The sequence below is a fragment of the Falco cherrug genome, chromosome 3 (assembly GCF_023634085.1).
Source record: "Falco cherrug isolate bFalChe1 chromosome 3, bFalChe1.pri, whole genome shotgun sequence".
NCBI classification, from domain to species: Eukaryota; Metazoa; Chordata; class Aves; order Falconiformes; family Falconidae; genus Falco; species Falco cherrug.
The window spans coordinates 111,391,368-111,403,888 of record NC_073699.1 but is presented as its reverse complement, the minus strand read 5'-3'; the positions used below and the strand labels follow the sequence as shown (position 1 = coordinate 111,403,888).

General features: G+C 55.0%; 1 protein-coding gene across 2 annotated transcripts; it reads left to right on the top strand.

Moving 5' to 3' along the window:
- Positions 1-1,645: 1,645 nt before the first annotated feature.
- ALDH4A1 (aldehyde dehydrogenase 4 family member A1) lies at positions 1,646-11,854 on the top strand. 2 transcript variants are annotated; one of them, XM_027812284.2, is made up of 15 exons: positions 1,646-1,769; positions 2,491-2,584; positions 2,914-3,006; positions 3,121-3,168; positions 3,556-3,711; positions 4,280-4,429; positions 4,557-4,631; positions 7,087-7,274; positions 8,163-8,236; positions 8,764-8,960; positions 9,344-9,391; positions 9,749-9,901; positions 10,595-10,716; positions 11,316-11,434; positions 11,565-11,854. In XM_027812284.2, the coding sequence occupies exons 1-15, from the start codon at positions 1,744-1,746 to the stop codon at positions 11,675-11,677; spliced, it is 1,656 nt and encodes a 551-aa protein (XP_027668085.1). In that variant the 5' UTR covers positions 1,646-1,743; the 3' UTR covers positions 11,678-11,854. The 2 variants fall into 2 exon arrangements, with proteins under 2 accessions (XP_027668085.1, XP_027668084.1); XM_027812283.2 differs by lacking the exon at positions 1,646-1,769 and adding an exon at positions 2,095-2,318.
- The last annotated feature ends 667 nt before the right edge of the window (positions 11,855-12,521 follow it).

Below are 12,521 nucleotides of genomic sequence, written 5' to 3'. Positions count from 1 at the left end.
TGTGTTGTTTCCATGGCAGAACACCCCAGTACCACTGTGCCACAGACCCAATGCCCGTGGTTTGAGGGCTGCCCAAACTGATGACCCCTGTACGGATTTCATCTGAAATCCTGAAATTTCTTCTTTATCAGAGAGGGCTGAGGATCATTAAAAGCTTGGTCACTAGACACACTTCTTGTGTAACGTGGTTTCACCAAAAGACACGAAATTGAGTCCTTAAAACACCTTAACCTGCGGCTAAAGTGTATTGTAGCTAAGTTCTGCCAAAAATGATTATTTATTATTTAATGTGTTTAAGTGGAGGGTATTGATGACTCTTTCCCCATGCTGTGTCACTTCTTGTCAGTTTCTCTTAGGTCATGTAAGAATTTCTTTTGTACACATTAAAACAGACTACTGATCAGTGTGGAAATGAACCTGTTTACCGTACTGTTGTAAATATTGTGCTTTATATTCTGTATATTAGCTTCTTTTAAAGAAAAAGACTGAATTGATGATGCTATTTGATCTCTGGGGAGGAAAGGACGAAGGATGAGCCAGCTCCCAAGCTTGCTCCGGAGTAGAGATGCACATCGATTACCTCTGTGGCTGCAAGCCTGTCCTGGATATTTGCAAGCAGACCAAATGGTGGTGGATTTGGGACCATCAAAGGCTTCAGAAATCTAATCCACTTTAGCAGGGGCACCGAGAAACACCCGCAGCGAGAGCCAGAAGCATTCACACTCCTCTGTCCTCTGAGTTCCAGTGGATTATCTCCATTTTAACTTCTTTAGTGCCAAAACCAACCTCACCGCCCCCTTCCAGGTCTGCTGTCCGGTGCCCTGTACTGTGCTTCGGTCTCACATCCCACCAGGTCCGTCCGTCCGCGTTCATCCTTCGGCACTCGGCCCATCGCTCCATCGCTCGCCGTACCCGCGGTTCTCTGCGCAGAGGGGGTGTGCGGGGGAGCTCGGCCACGCAAACGGGTTATGGTCCTTCTCTGGTTACAAGGAAAAAAAAAACTAAAACCAACTTATCAAATAAATACCAAACACCTGGTTCACGTCTGTGTGTGTTAATTTCAGGGTTGGAAAACACCTGCAGAGCAAAGGCTGCCTGGGGGGGGGCTGAGGGCGGCAGGCGGCTGCTCTGAGGCTGCGAAATTAGGAAATAGAAATACTCCGTGTAAAACCAGGCCTCCTGGTGGCCATCTCCCCCCTCCCCCCCCGCCGGGCCCTCGTTTTGGGTTAAAACCCTTTTTTTTTTTTTTTTACGGTTTGGGTGCGCGGTGGGGGCAGCCCCCGAGGCCCGCTCCCCGAGGCCGGGCCCCGCCGCCAGCCGAGCCGCCGTTGCCGCGTACGTTTTATTTTTTGGGCTTTTTTTGAGGAGGATGGTTTGGGTTTGGGGGTTTGGTTTCTTTTTTTAGTTTGTTGTTGGGTTTTTTTAATTATTTTTACCTCAGCCCAGCGCCCCGCCCTCTCCCACGTGCTGCGGCGCGCGGCCGGCCCGCTGGTCGGGCGCAACCACCGGTGAGGAGATGGGGGGGGACGGGACGGGCCACTCCCGCCCCACGAGAGGGGGACACCCCCATACACACACAGAGAGTGCGCGGGTGTGTGGCTACTGTGGGAGCGACCTAATTCCCTTCCCCTCTTTTTTTTTTTTAATTTTAATTTATGATTTAATTGTACGGGTTTGTCTCCGTCTCCCCCGCCCCGTGTCGGTTTGGGCGCGGCCGCGGGCCGGCGAGGCGGCGGGGCCGGGATGTGGCGGGCGCTGAGGGGCGGCGGGTGAGTGCGCGGCGGCCCCTTCCCCCTGCGGCCCCTTCCCGGCGGGGCGGCCGGACCCCCCTACACCCCGGCCCCCCGAGCCCCCCCGGACCCCCCGGGACCCCCCTCTCCGCAGCACCCACGGCGGCTGGGGCGCTGCGCTCATTCCCTGCCCTGCCCCTCGCTGGGCGGCCCGGCGCGGGCGCCTCCTCGCCACCTGCGCGGGTTGCCCCCCCTTTTTGCCCCGTTTTTGGGGCAATATTGCTGAGAGGGGCAGTTCCGCGGCCCCGGGGGGCTGGGAAGCACGTAACCCCGGCATGCCAGGGGCCAGCGGCTCGCTGGAGCCCGGGGCTGCCAGCCTGGCCTTCGCCCCGTGCCCTGCACTTTGCCCGCAGCTGGGGCGGTGGAGCAAAGCGCATCGACTCGGAGCTTGCCCTGCGCCTTGTCCCTTAGAAATTAATATATCAGCATTTTTTTCGTAGCAAGGAGAAGGGATAGTTGCATGGAGGCTATGTCCAGGCTCAGCTCCCGGCTCCAGCATCACCTTCGGATGGGCAGGATGCAGCACAGGCAGGCGACACGGTGCCATGCGCGGGCGCGTGTGGCTGGTTTGGCCAGGGAGCAGGGTGTTAAGTGATAAAACACGGCTTTAAGCCATAAAACACATGTGAGCTGGAGGTTGGGGCGCGGAGAGAAGGAGGAAACCAGGGGGATTTCAGCATCTGTCTTGCTCCTCACCTAGGCGGAGATGGCAGCACCACTCAGCCATCCAGGTGACCAACGAGCCGATCCTGGAATTTAAGCCAGGGAGCCCCGAGCGAGCAGCGCTTCAGAAGGTACCACCGTAGGGAATTGGGCTTTTTGGGGTGTTGAAGGTTCTGGTTTGTGCTTCAGGTGCTGTGCAGCAGCCCCAGGCGCTTTCCTGGTGGGGGAAAGCCCTGTCCTGCCCAGCATCCACTCCTTCCCTTTGGCGACAGTTGGAGTTGTAAGTTCTGTCCTGGTCCCTCCAGCCCGCAGGCACCCCCGTCCCAAGGGACCGAAGGAAGCCTGTCTGCAGGTTTCCCTGTGCTCGTGGGGCTGGCAGGGAGGTGGATGGAGAGCGAGGGCAGCTGGTGGGGGTCTGCGTGTGCAGCTCCCACCGCGGTGCTCTCCTCCTCTGGCTCAGGCACTTGCTGACCTGAAGGGCAAGACAGAAGCCATCCCGTGTGTGATCGGGGGAGAAGAGGTGTGGACACCGACAGTGCGGTACCAGCTGTCGGTGAGTTTGGGGGAAAATTCTTGTTTAACAAGGGAGCACAGAGCAGGAGGGTGTACTCATCAGGAGGGGGATCTCTTGGGCTGATAACTATGAAAGTTTTTCTTCTCTTTTCAGCCTTTTAATCATGCGCACAAAGTGGCCAAGTACTGCTACGCCAGCAAGGTGAGCGAGCACACCTTGCTGCTCTCCCTCTTCTTTTCGTGTTTTTTTGGGAGGGGAACCAGCAGCACTTCATCTGTGTTTAGCAAGTCTTATCTCGCAGCGGGGTTGCAGCATGATGCGCTTTGAGATTGCTGGTGAGAAGGCTGGGAGAGACACAAATGATTGCTCAGGCTGTGAGCAGGGAGGCTGCAGGGGTGGGTGCTGGCTTTCCAAGTCCCAGGGATCTTGAAACAAATTAGTACCAGGAGCTGTAAATTCGGGGTTATGATGGGAAAGTGGCTGCTGTTGTTTGTGCCTGGGGGTGGATAGCCCTTCATGTTTCCCTCCCAGCTGGTGGTGGAGAGGCAGTGGGTTTCTCTTTGCTGCCTTTCCCCTTCTCTTCTGCAGGAGCTCATTAACAAAGCCATTAATGCTGCCTTGGCAGCAAGGAAGGAATGGGACCTGAAACCCATCCAGGACCGAGCCCAGATTTTCCTGAAGGCAGCTGACATGCTGAGCGGCCCGAGGCGAGCAGAAGTGCTGGCCAAAACCATGATCGGGCAGGTAAGGGGCATGTGGGATTGAGCTGGCAGATAGCTGGGGCGAATGGGAGAGAATCTGGGGAGCTGGGGAAGCAGGGCAGGAAGAGCTGCCAAGATGTTTTTTGACAGTGGGAATGGCTGTAATGTTAGAAGTGCCTGTAGCTGTACCGTGAGCGGTGCAGACTGATCCTTGCCTCTTTGCTGAGAAAGAAGGGAGGTGAAGCTGGGAGCCAGGCCTCCTGGAACGGGATCAGCTGATGCAGTGGGCTGCACTTACCGGGCTGACCTTTGTGAGATGCCCCAGCAGCCCTGGCTTTCCTGGGGGAGGCCCTCAAGGGCAGAGGGGGAGCACGGGTGGGTGTGATATTCCCTGGCACAGGCTGCGTTTGCCTCTGCTCGCTGCAAAGGAGATGTGGTGGGATAGGGGCTTGCAGGAGGCCACATCTTTGGAAAGCGAGCATGTGGTCTGCGTGAGAGAGGCAACCCACAAGCTGCGTCTGGCTGCGCCATGCCGCACTGCTGCAGCACGTGGCATTCCCCCCACCGCCCTCCCCTCAGTGCTTTTTAATTGATGCGACCTCTCCTGGCAGGGTAAAACGGTCATCCAGGCAGAAATCGATGCTGCTGCGGAGCTGATAGACTTCTTCCGATTCAATGCCAAGTACGCCCTGGAGCTGGAGAACAGCCAGCCCATCAGCGTGGACATCAGCACCAACAGCATGGTTTACCGGGGGCTGGAGGTGAGGGAAGGGCTGAGGCTGCTCCCCTGCTTCTGGAACTCTCTTTTTTTTGCCCCAGGCTGTGGTATCACACCACGGTGAGAGGAGGCACCGTGCTCCCATCCATCACTGCCTCTCCCACCCACAGGGTTTCGTGGCAGCTGTCTCCCCCTTTAACTTCACGGCGATCGGTGGCAACCTGGCAGGGGCTCCAGCACTGATGGTGAGTGTCATGGTGAGGTTTAAGGAAAGCCAGGGATGGCAAGGAGAGTCTGGGGAAAGGCTGGGACAGGGACCCCATCTCTCCGAGGCTGCAGTTTGCCTGGTCTGGGATCTGCAAGGAGTGAATTCAGCCTCCCTGGTTCTCTGGTGCTGTTTAATAGGCCACACCTGTGGTCCTGCTTCTGTTGGTCCCCTTGAATTCAAGCAGCTGTCTTGCAATTAGACTCAGATGTTTTCAATTACAAGAAGGCATTCTAGTGGCTGGGTTTTAGACCTGTCCATCAGTGGACAGGTGTGTTGGAGGAAGTGTTAGAAAAGGAAACAACCACCCAAACCTGTTCGTCTGGGGTTTTATACGAAGCAAGCTGTCTTTTCCTTCCCAGGCTGAGTTGTAGATTGAGGGAAGGTCAGGGTGCTGCGGGAGGGAGGGGAGACGAGAAACACAGCAGGGTTTGGTTCTCCTGTGTGGTGCTTGCTCTGTGAACCAGGTTTCAGGGTGCTGTCATGACCCAAAAGTGTGATCTGTTTGTAATTGCTCAGGTTCCTCTTGGATGACGCTTTTTGGTTGCAGTGGGTGTGTTAGGGCGAAGGCAGGAGAGAGCTGGTCGTGGCCCTGGCGTGTAGCACTGAACTGGGAGACAGGAGACCCTAGCAGACATAAAAATGGTCCAAAAAGTCAGAGTATCAGCAAACAGCATTTCTGTAGTTGTCACACACCAATGTGTCTGTTGAGGATGGGGAGCACCTGCCTTTGCAGGGTGGGTTTTGGGGAGAGACTGTAGCAACCTGATTAATTTGGGCCAGGATTAATTAATTTATTGTTGCACTGGAAAAAAATTTACAAAATTGTCCTAAGCTCTTTACTGATTAGGCTCAGGTTTCATCCTGACACCAAAGAGGGGTCCCTGCAGCAGTAGCGTCCTGTGTTGGAGGTGGACGAGGCTGTGATAAGGGAGCACACCAAGCTTTTAATCTGGGGACGTCACATTTTAAAACCATTTTTGGGGTGAAGCATTTGAACCTGTCACTTCTGTAGGGGAGGAGTGGGGAGAAGGAAGGAAGAGGGTGAAACTACTAATGTGGAACTGGGAAAGTTTTTTGGGGAGGGGAAATGCATTCCTCCCACCCCAGGATTCGAGGAAGGTCCTCGGCTTTGGGGCATTTGGTGCTAAACTCATCCCAGAGCAGACAAACCCTGTTGGGATGGGGCAAGCCCACGCTGATGGGTCTGGGGGAGCTGTTTTGGGCGTCCTGCAGTGCATTCCTCCTTGAGTGGGATGATAAATTCCCACCGGGCTGCTGCAGCGTGATGAAATCCCCCTGCTCACCCTGGGGCAGGGGCAAAAAGGAATGGGGTGGCTTGAAAAGCTCAGCCGCAGGTGGTACCTGGAATTAAATTTAGGAGAAAATGGTGCTTAACAAGCGGGTATTAATTAGAACCCCAGTCTTCTGGTCACCACAGTGTGCTTCCCAGGGGATTAAACATTGCTCTTGATAAATAGCTGCAGAGATCAATGCAGTTAATGCTGTTGGGAGCAGGATTTCCTCGGGACTGGAGCAGTTGCTGCACTGCACTGGTACCCAGGCTGCCAGGCATACTGGCACTGGTTGTGGCCTGTTAGGTTTCCCAGTTGCTGGGAGATTTTTTGCAGTGTGGTTTGGTTTTCTCACCGTTTGGAACGGCAGGATTAGAGCCGGCTGGGAAGGAGCTTTGCCTACGCCACGAGTCCCTGGAAAGCAGGCGCCTGGTTGAGACAGAGTCCAAAACTCCCCATCCTGCTGCCCCAGGGCTTTGACCCTGTTGCACGGTCACGTGTGGTGCGTCGGGGGCCAGGCAGTGTGACAGTGACACTGGGGAGGTCACTGGGCCCCTGTGGCTGCGCACGGAGCTGAAGGGAGGACGGTGGCGCAGAGCCAAAGGGGTGGGGGGCTGCCGGCAGTGGTTTAGCGTGGTGCTTCCCAGCCAAGTGTGCTGTTGGCTTGTGCACGTTTCATCTGGGCGTGAGGTTTGATTTCAGCGCTTTGGCTGGCACAACCACCTGCTGGGTCCTGCGCAAAGCCGGTGGCAGTGGGTGGCAGTGCTCGCAGTGCCATAAGCACATTTTTTAGCGGCGCTGTCCCATTTCCCGAGACGTAAAACAGCTTTGTGTATGGCTCCTCATAGGGAAGGCAAAACTCTGTGTCCTGGGCGAGGGAGGGTGTGAAAGGCTGGCACAGCAACCTGGTGGTGTGGAAGGGGAGGATTTTTGTGCCTTTCAGCTGACCAGGGCTATCGCAGTCGTTTTCAAAACCAGTGCTCGGGGTAAAAGGTAGGTGTGAATCACCCAAAGGTGCTGTTGCTGTGGTCCTGTCCGCTGTGGGCTGCAGGACAGACTTTTGCCAGAGCATTTGAGCGTTGCATAGCTGTGTTTGGGCTGAAGCCTTTCCTTGCATGCTGACTTTGTCCTCTCCCGCAGGGAAATGTGGTCCTGTGGAAGCCCAGTGACACCGCCCTGCTCTCCAGCTATGCTGTCTACAAAATCCTCCTGGAAGCTGGGCTCCCACCAAACGTCGTGCAGTTCGTGCCAGCAGATGGGCCTGTGTTTGGAGACACCGTCACGAGTTCCGAGCACTTCTGTGGGCTCAATTTCACCGGCAGCGTGCCGTACGTTGGGGAGGGGAGCGGTAGTGGGGAGAGGGGTGAGGAGCTGCTGGCTGAAGTGATGCTGGGTGCTCGTCTGCTGGTCCTTTGAGCATGCAGGGCAGCGTTGAGTAGGGCAGCAGGCAGGCAACCGGCCATCCTTACACAACATAATGAAGGCAGGATTTTAAAACCGATGAAAAAAGCATCTAACCAGGTTTTCTTGCCACGGGGAGTGCATTTAATAGCAGGGAGTTTCTGTTGCTAAACCCGAGGCACAGAGAATAGACAAACTCACATGTGACAATCCCAGGGATGCCGTGATTTGGCTTAAACTGCACTGGCAGGGCGATGCCAGCTCCAGGTAGATTTGCATACCTGCACTCTGCCTGCATGTCGTGGTGTGTTAGTGATGCTGAGGGCCCTGGCAAACTGCAACAGGCTATTAAACCCAGGGACCCCGCTCCACTGGCGAAGGACATGGTCTGATGAGCATCGTGCTTTAAAGGTGGGAAGCTCATAAATTAGTATTAGCAGCTGTGCCTCCTGTTGGGAGGTTATTAGCATTTTTATTGTTTTGCAGCCAAGGGGTTTGTCACAGTAAGGACTGAAAGGAAGGGGGGAAAGGGGAAGAGCAGAAACTTCTGCTGGATGTTCACTCCTGTGGTCTTCCCCGTGACACTGCAACAGTTTCCTATTTTTAAAACTACGGGGTTGTTGTGTAGTGCCATTGCTTTGATACCTAGGGTCTCATTCTCAGCTAGCATCTCCTCTGCCGCTTGCAGGGCGTCCTTTGGTGACAGACACAGGGTTTTGCTGGGGTCCCCTTCAGCAGGACACATCACCCACACATGCCTTTTCCAGTGCCACCCTTGTGCAAAGGCACTAACCAGCTCCTCCTTTCTCTTCCAGGACTTTCAAGCGGCTCTGGAAGCAAGTATCTGAAAACCTGGATCGCTACCGCAATTTCCCGCGTCTGGCTGGAGGTAACTGCCACTTACACCTTTTTTTGGTGGGGAGGCCATGCAGGGGTGGCAGGGGAGTCCGTTTCTCTCCTGCTCAGGGAGGAACTAAAGTGATGGCCAGGATTCCTCTCCTCATGAGCAGAGAGCAAACGACACAGTAGATTGTGCCCTGTCCCTGCTCTGTGGCAGAAGTGTAAAGCTTGTTCGTGGGGGTGCACTGGGTATTTGGGGGAGCTTATGGGATGGGTTTTTACGGTGGGGAGCTGGCGCTTGGGCAGGGGGCGGTGGTGCTCTGGGCTTGCAAAGCCTCCACGCCAGGTCTGGGAGCTCGGGTCGGTCCCTTTTCCATCAGTTTGGCAACCCTGCTCCAGCTCCTCGAGCTCTGGGGTTGGGCTCCCCGCGGTGGTGGTGCTCTCCCTGTTCCCCGAGGGACCCTGGCCCAGGCAGGGCGAGCCCCCTGGAAGGGACCTGGCCAGAGCTTGTGGTTTTTGAGGGCGACCCAGCCCTGACAACTCATTTGCCCCTTTTCCTCCCTTCTCTGGCACCAGAGTGCGGCGGGAAGAACTTCCACCTGGTGCACAGCTCAGCTGACGTGGCCAGCGTGGTGAACGGGACCCTGCGCTCGGCCTTCGAGTATGGTGGCCAAAAATGCTCGGCTTGCTCCCGCCTCTACGCCCCGGACTCGCTGTGGCCCCAGATCAAAGAGAAACTGCTGGAGGAGCACGGGAAGATCAAAGTGGGAGATGTGAGCGGAGCTGCCGGGCTGCTGAAGGGCTTTGCAGCTCAGCGGGTGGTTGATGGGATTAGAGACTGCGGTAACTGGCTACTAATTCCTATTGAACCAAGCTTTTTATCCACTGGTTCTCCCCACCACCGCCCCTCCATGTCCCCCCCCTTCATCTTTTTTTAGTGATTAGAAATTAACTTGTAGCCAGCGTCTGCAGGAAGGATTGTGTAAGTCACTGAATACTGCAGACTAATTGAAAAGGGGTAGCTTGTGCCCTCGCACAGAGGTGCGTTTGGAGCGGAGGGAAATGTTACTTGGGGAATTGCAGCTCCTCCTAATTGCAAAGTTAGCTTTTTTGGCACAATATGTACTTACGTTGCCTCCTTTCTGGCTTCCTGCAGCCCGCCCAGGACTTTGGGACGTTCTTCTCTGCGGTGATTGATGACAAGGTGAGCTCCCCTCTCCTGTTCCTACTGAGGCAAGAAGGTAACGCCACCAGGCTTGCGTTGCGTGTTAAATGGTTTTTATTGCTTACAGCAAAGTATGAACATCCGTGATTAACTGGAGCTGATTATCAGCCCTCTTTCACTCCCACCTGGAGTATTGCATGCCTTAGTCACTGCCCCTCCTGAAAAGTGGGTTATTTTGCTGAGAAAATATGGGCTATAATATATTTGGGACTCCGTTTCCAGCTCCCACTTCTGAGCTGGAAAAGCACTAGGAGCAGCATAGCATGAAGGGGGTTGCCCAAACCCCCTTTTGGACCCCAAACCCACCCTCTTTTTTTTATTATTTCCCTTTCTCAGTCTTTTGCACGGATAAAGAAGTGGATCGAGCACGCCAAGAAGTCATCCAACCTCACCATCCTGGCAGGGGGCGGCTGTGACGACAGTGTTGGGTACTTCGTCGAGCCGTGCATCGTGGAGAGCAAAGACCCGCAGGATCCCATCATGAAAGAGGTGGGAGCAGCTTGCGAGGGGGTGGCAGGAAAGGTGTGAAAGGGGCTAGAGGTCCCACCCCGAGATGTCTGCTGGGCACGCGGAGGCGAGGTGACCGGTGCAGGGGTGGCTCCAAAGAGCTCTTTTTTAAAATAAATGGCCCTGACTTATCAAAGAGATTGACCACCAGGCACCAAAGTATTGGCATAAAAGACACTGCTCATTTATATTGAAAACCTTTGATCAGGCTGGATCAAGGAAATTATCATATGATAACCTAAACTCTCAGACTCCTTACACTGAAAAGAAAGGTAACCTCAGTGGGATTCCTCTGGGTGAGGATGTCAGTTTGGGACAAATCAGCTTTATTTCAACCCTCAGCGGTATTATCCAGAAAAGAAATGCAGGAGCAAATCAGTACAGCTCTGATTCCCAGTTAACTCGTAGTCTGAGTCCTGCTGCTGCAGAAGGCAGCGAGTCCGTGATAGGAAAGAAAAAGATTCTTTCCTCAGCTCATGCTTTGTTACCAGGTTTAGGGAAGCACTGGAGAACACCCCTCCTGGGGCTCTGAGCAGGAGAGATGAAGCTTTTCTAGGAAGTCAGGTTCGGGAGCCTTATTGTCGCCCGGTTGTAGCTCATCGGGTGCTGTAGCACCCAACGCTGATTTCTGGAGGCTGTCCTTGCTGAGTGCTTTATTTTATTTTTGCTGTACAGGAGATTTTCGGCCCGATCCTCACGGTGTACGTCTACCCGGAGAAGCGGTACAAGGAGGTGCTGGAGCTGATCGACACCACGACGCCCTACGGCCTCACGGGGGCGGTCTTCGCCCAGGAGAAGTAGGTGCCAAAATCCGCTGCATCCCTGCCCCTCCCCCCTCCCCCCAGATCCCCTTTTGCCCTTCTGGGGGGAGCCAGCCACCCCGCTTCTCTCCAGAGCCCTGCGCTGGGTGCTGAGGAGGAAAGGTGGCACTGCCCCGCCAAGCTTATGCGGCTTGTAGCCCTCCTCCCACCCCTGAGGGAAGGGGATGGATGCTGCTAAAGCCGTTTCTCAGCCCCAAAATGCCTTTACAGCGAGAAATGATCCCAGAGGCCACGTTTGGAGCGTAGGGGAGGATGCACCCCCAGGCCCCTCAAGTAGGAGGGGAGTCTTAAGAGCAGTGTAACCTCAAAGATGAAGTTATAATTACCTTCATTTTAGAACAATAAAACTTAAAAAGACAAGCAAACTATAAGAAAACAAAAGTGGGCTGATTTGATCGAGTTCTAAGGAGGCACGACCTGCTTCAGTGTGCATGAAACAACGTGCAGTGCTGGCAACGTGCGCGAGAAATGCGAACAGGCTTTTTGCGCAGTTTCCATTGCCGTAGAAGAGCAGAGGCTTCCCCACAAGTTTTTGCCGTTGCGTTGTGCTCGCAGCCATTTCTGTCCCCCCTTAGGAGAATCATTGATGAAGCCAGGAACCTTCTGCGCAACGCAGCCGGCAATTTCTACATCAACGATAAGTCGACGGGCGCCGTCGTGGCGCAGCAGCCCTTCGGAGGCTCCCGCATCTCAGGTGAGACAAAAAACTCCTGCCTGGAGACGGCACTCACCTACGCGGCCGCACACTGAGCCGCGTCCCCCTCCGGGCAGGTCCCCCACCTCCCTGCTCGTGGTCACCAGCACTTTGTTACCTTCTGAAACAGGCACCAACGACAAGCCTGGTGGCCCGCACTACGTCCTGCGCTGGACGTCTCCCCAGGCCGTCAAAGAAACGCACGTGCCGCTGACGGACTGGCGCTACGCCTACATGCAGTGATGCCTTCTCCCTGGCCCCGCGCCTGTACTACTGATCCTCAACGCACAGAGTAGCTTTGCAGCTACAACTTTAAATAGCACTTAAATCTATTGATCTTTAACCCAACAAGCTTAGGTTTTATTTTTAAAGAAAAATTCTATTATTAAATTGTAAACTCTGAGAAGAAAAAAAAAAAAAGTCCTTGTGGTTTTCTCAGTCACGTAAGCACGCTGCGGTAGTGGATTGAGGCGTGGTTGCAGGAGCATATCTGGGCACTGGTTCCTTTTTCCTTCCATTTTTTCTGTCCCGAGCAGTCCAGTGCAGTTCCCTCCCAGTGTGGCTGAGCGCTGGAATTAAAGCGGGAGACGAGCATTAAGAGGCTGGCCCAGTCCCAGTCACTAGCAGAAGGTGACATCCTTCCCTTCCCTGTCCCCAGGGCCACCTGGAGCCTGGCAGAAGCTGCTGGACATCCAGGGCAGCTGGTACCGGAGGGGGGGAAGCTGGGCTCGGCTGAAACCAGGCATGGGTGCCTTGGGAGCCCTGAGCTGTGTTCTCTCCCTGTTCCTGAGCAGGAGCGAAGCCTCACCTCCCACGAATGCTTGTGATGCAGGATGTGAACCTGGCAGAAGGCGCAGGGTGCTGGGAGAGGGCGGTGCTCAGCGGTGAGGTTAAGTGCCTTACTTTACCTGTGCATCACCTTACAACTGGTCTCAGGCACGCTGGACACGGGGCAGGCGGAGCAGCCAGCTCGGTCCCCTTGTTTCATTACTGGTGACAAGGTCCAGCTACCTCCAGCATTTCCCCACCGGTTACTGGCTGCTTCCAGTGCTCTGGTCCCCTGCGTCACCACTGGAAGGAAGTGGAA

What these genes read in the sequence shown, in the direction of transcription:
- ALDH4A1 (XM_027812283.2), top strand. Translation starts at nt 2,251, where the DNA reads ATGGAGGCTATGTCCAGGCTCAGCTCCCGGCTCCAGCATCACCTTCGG. An exon ending in CAGGGGCTCCAGCACTGATG is followed by an intron (nt 4,632 to 7,086) that starts GTGAGTGTCATG and finishes CCTCTCCCGCAG; the next exon opens with GGAAATGTGGTCCTGTGGAA. An exon ending in TTTCCCGCGTCTGGCTGGAG is followed by an intron (nt 8,237 to 8,763) that starts GTAACTGCCACT and finishes CTCTGGCACCAG; the next exon opens with AGTGCGGCGGGAAGAACTTC.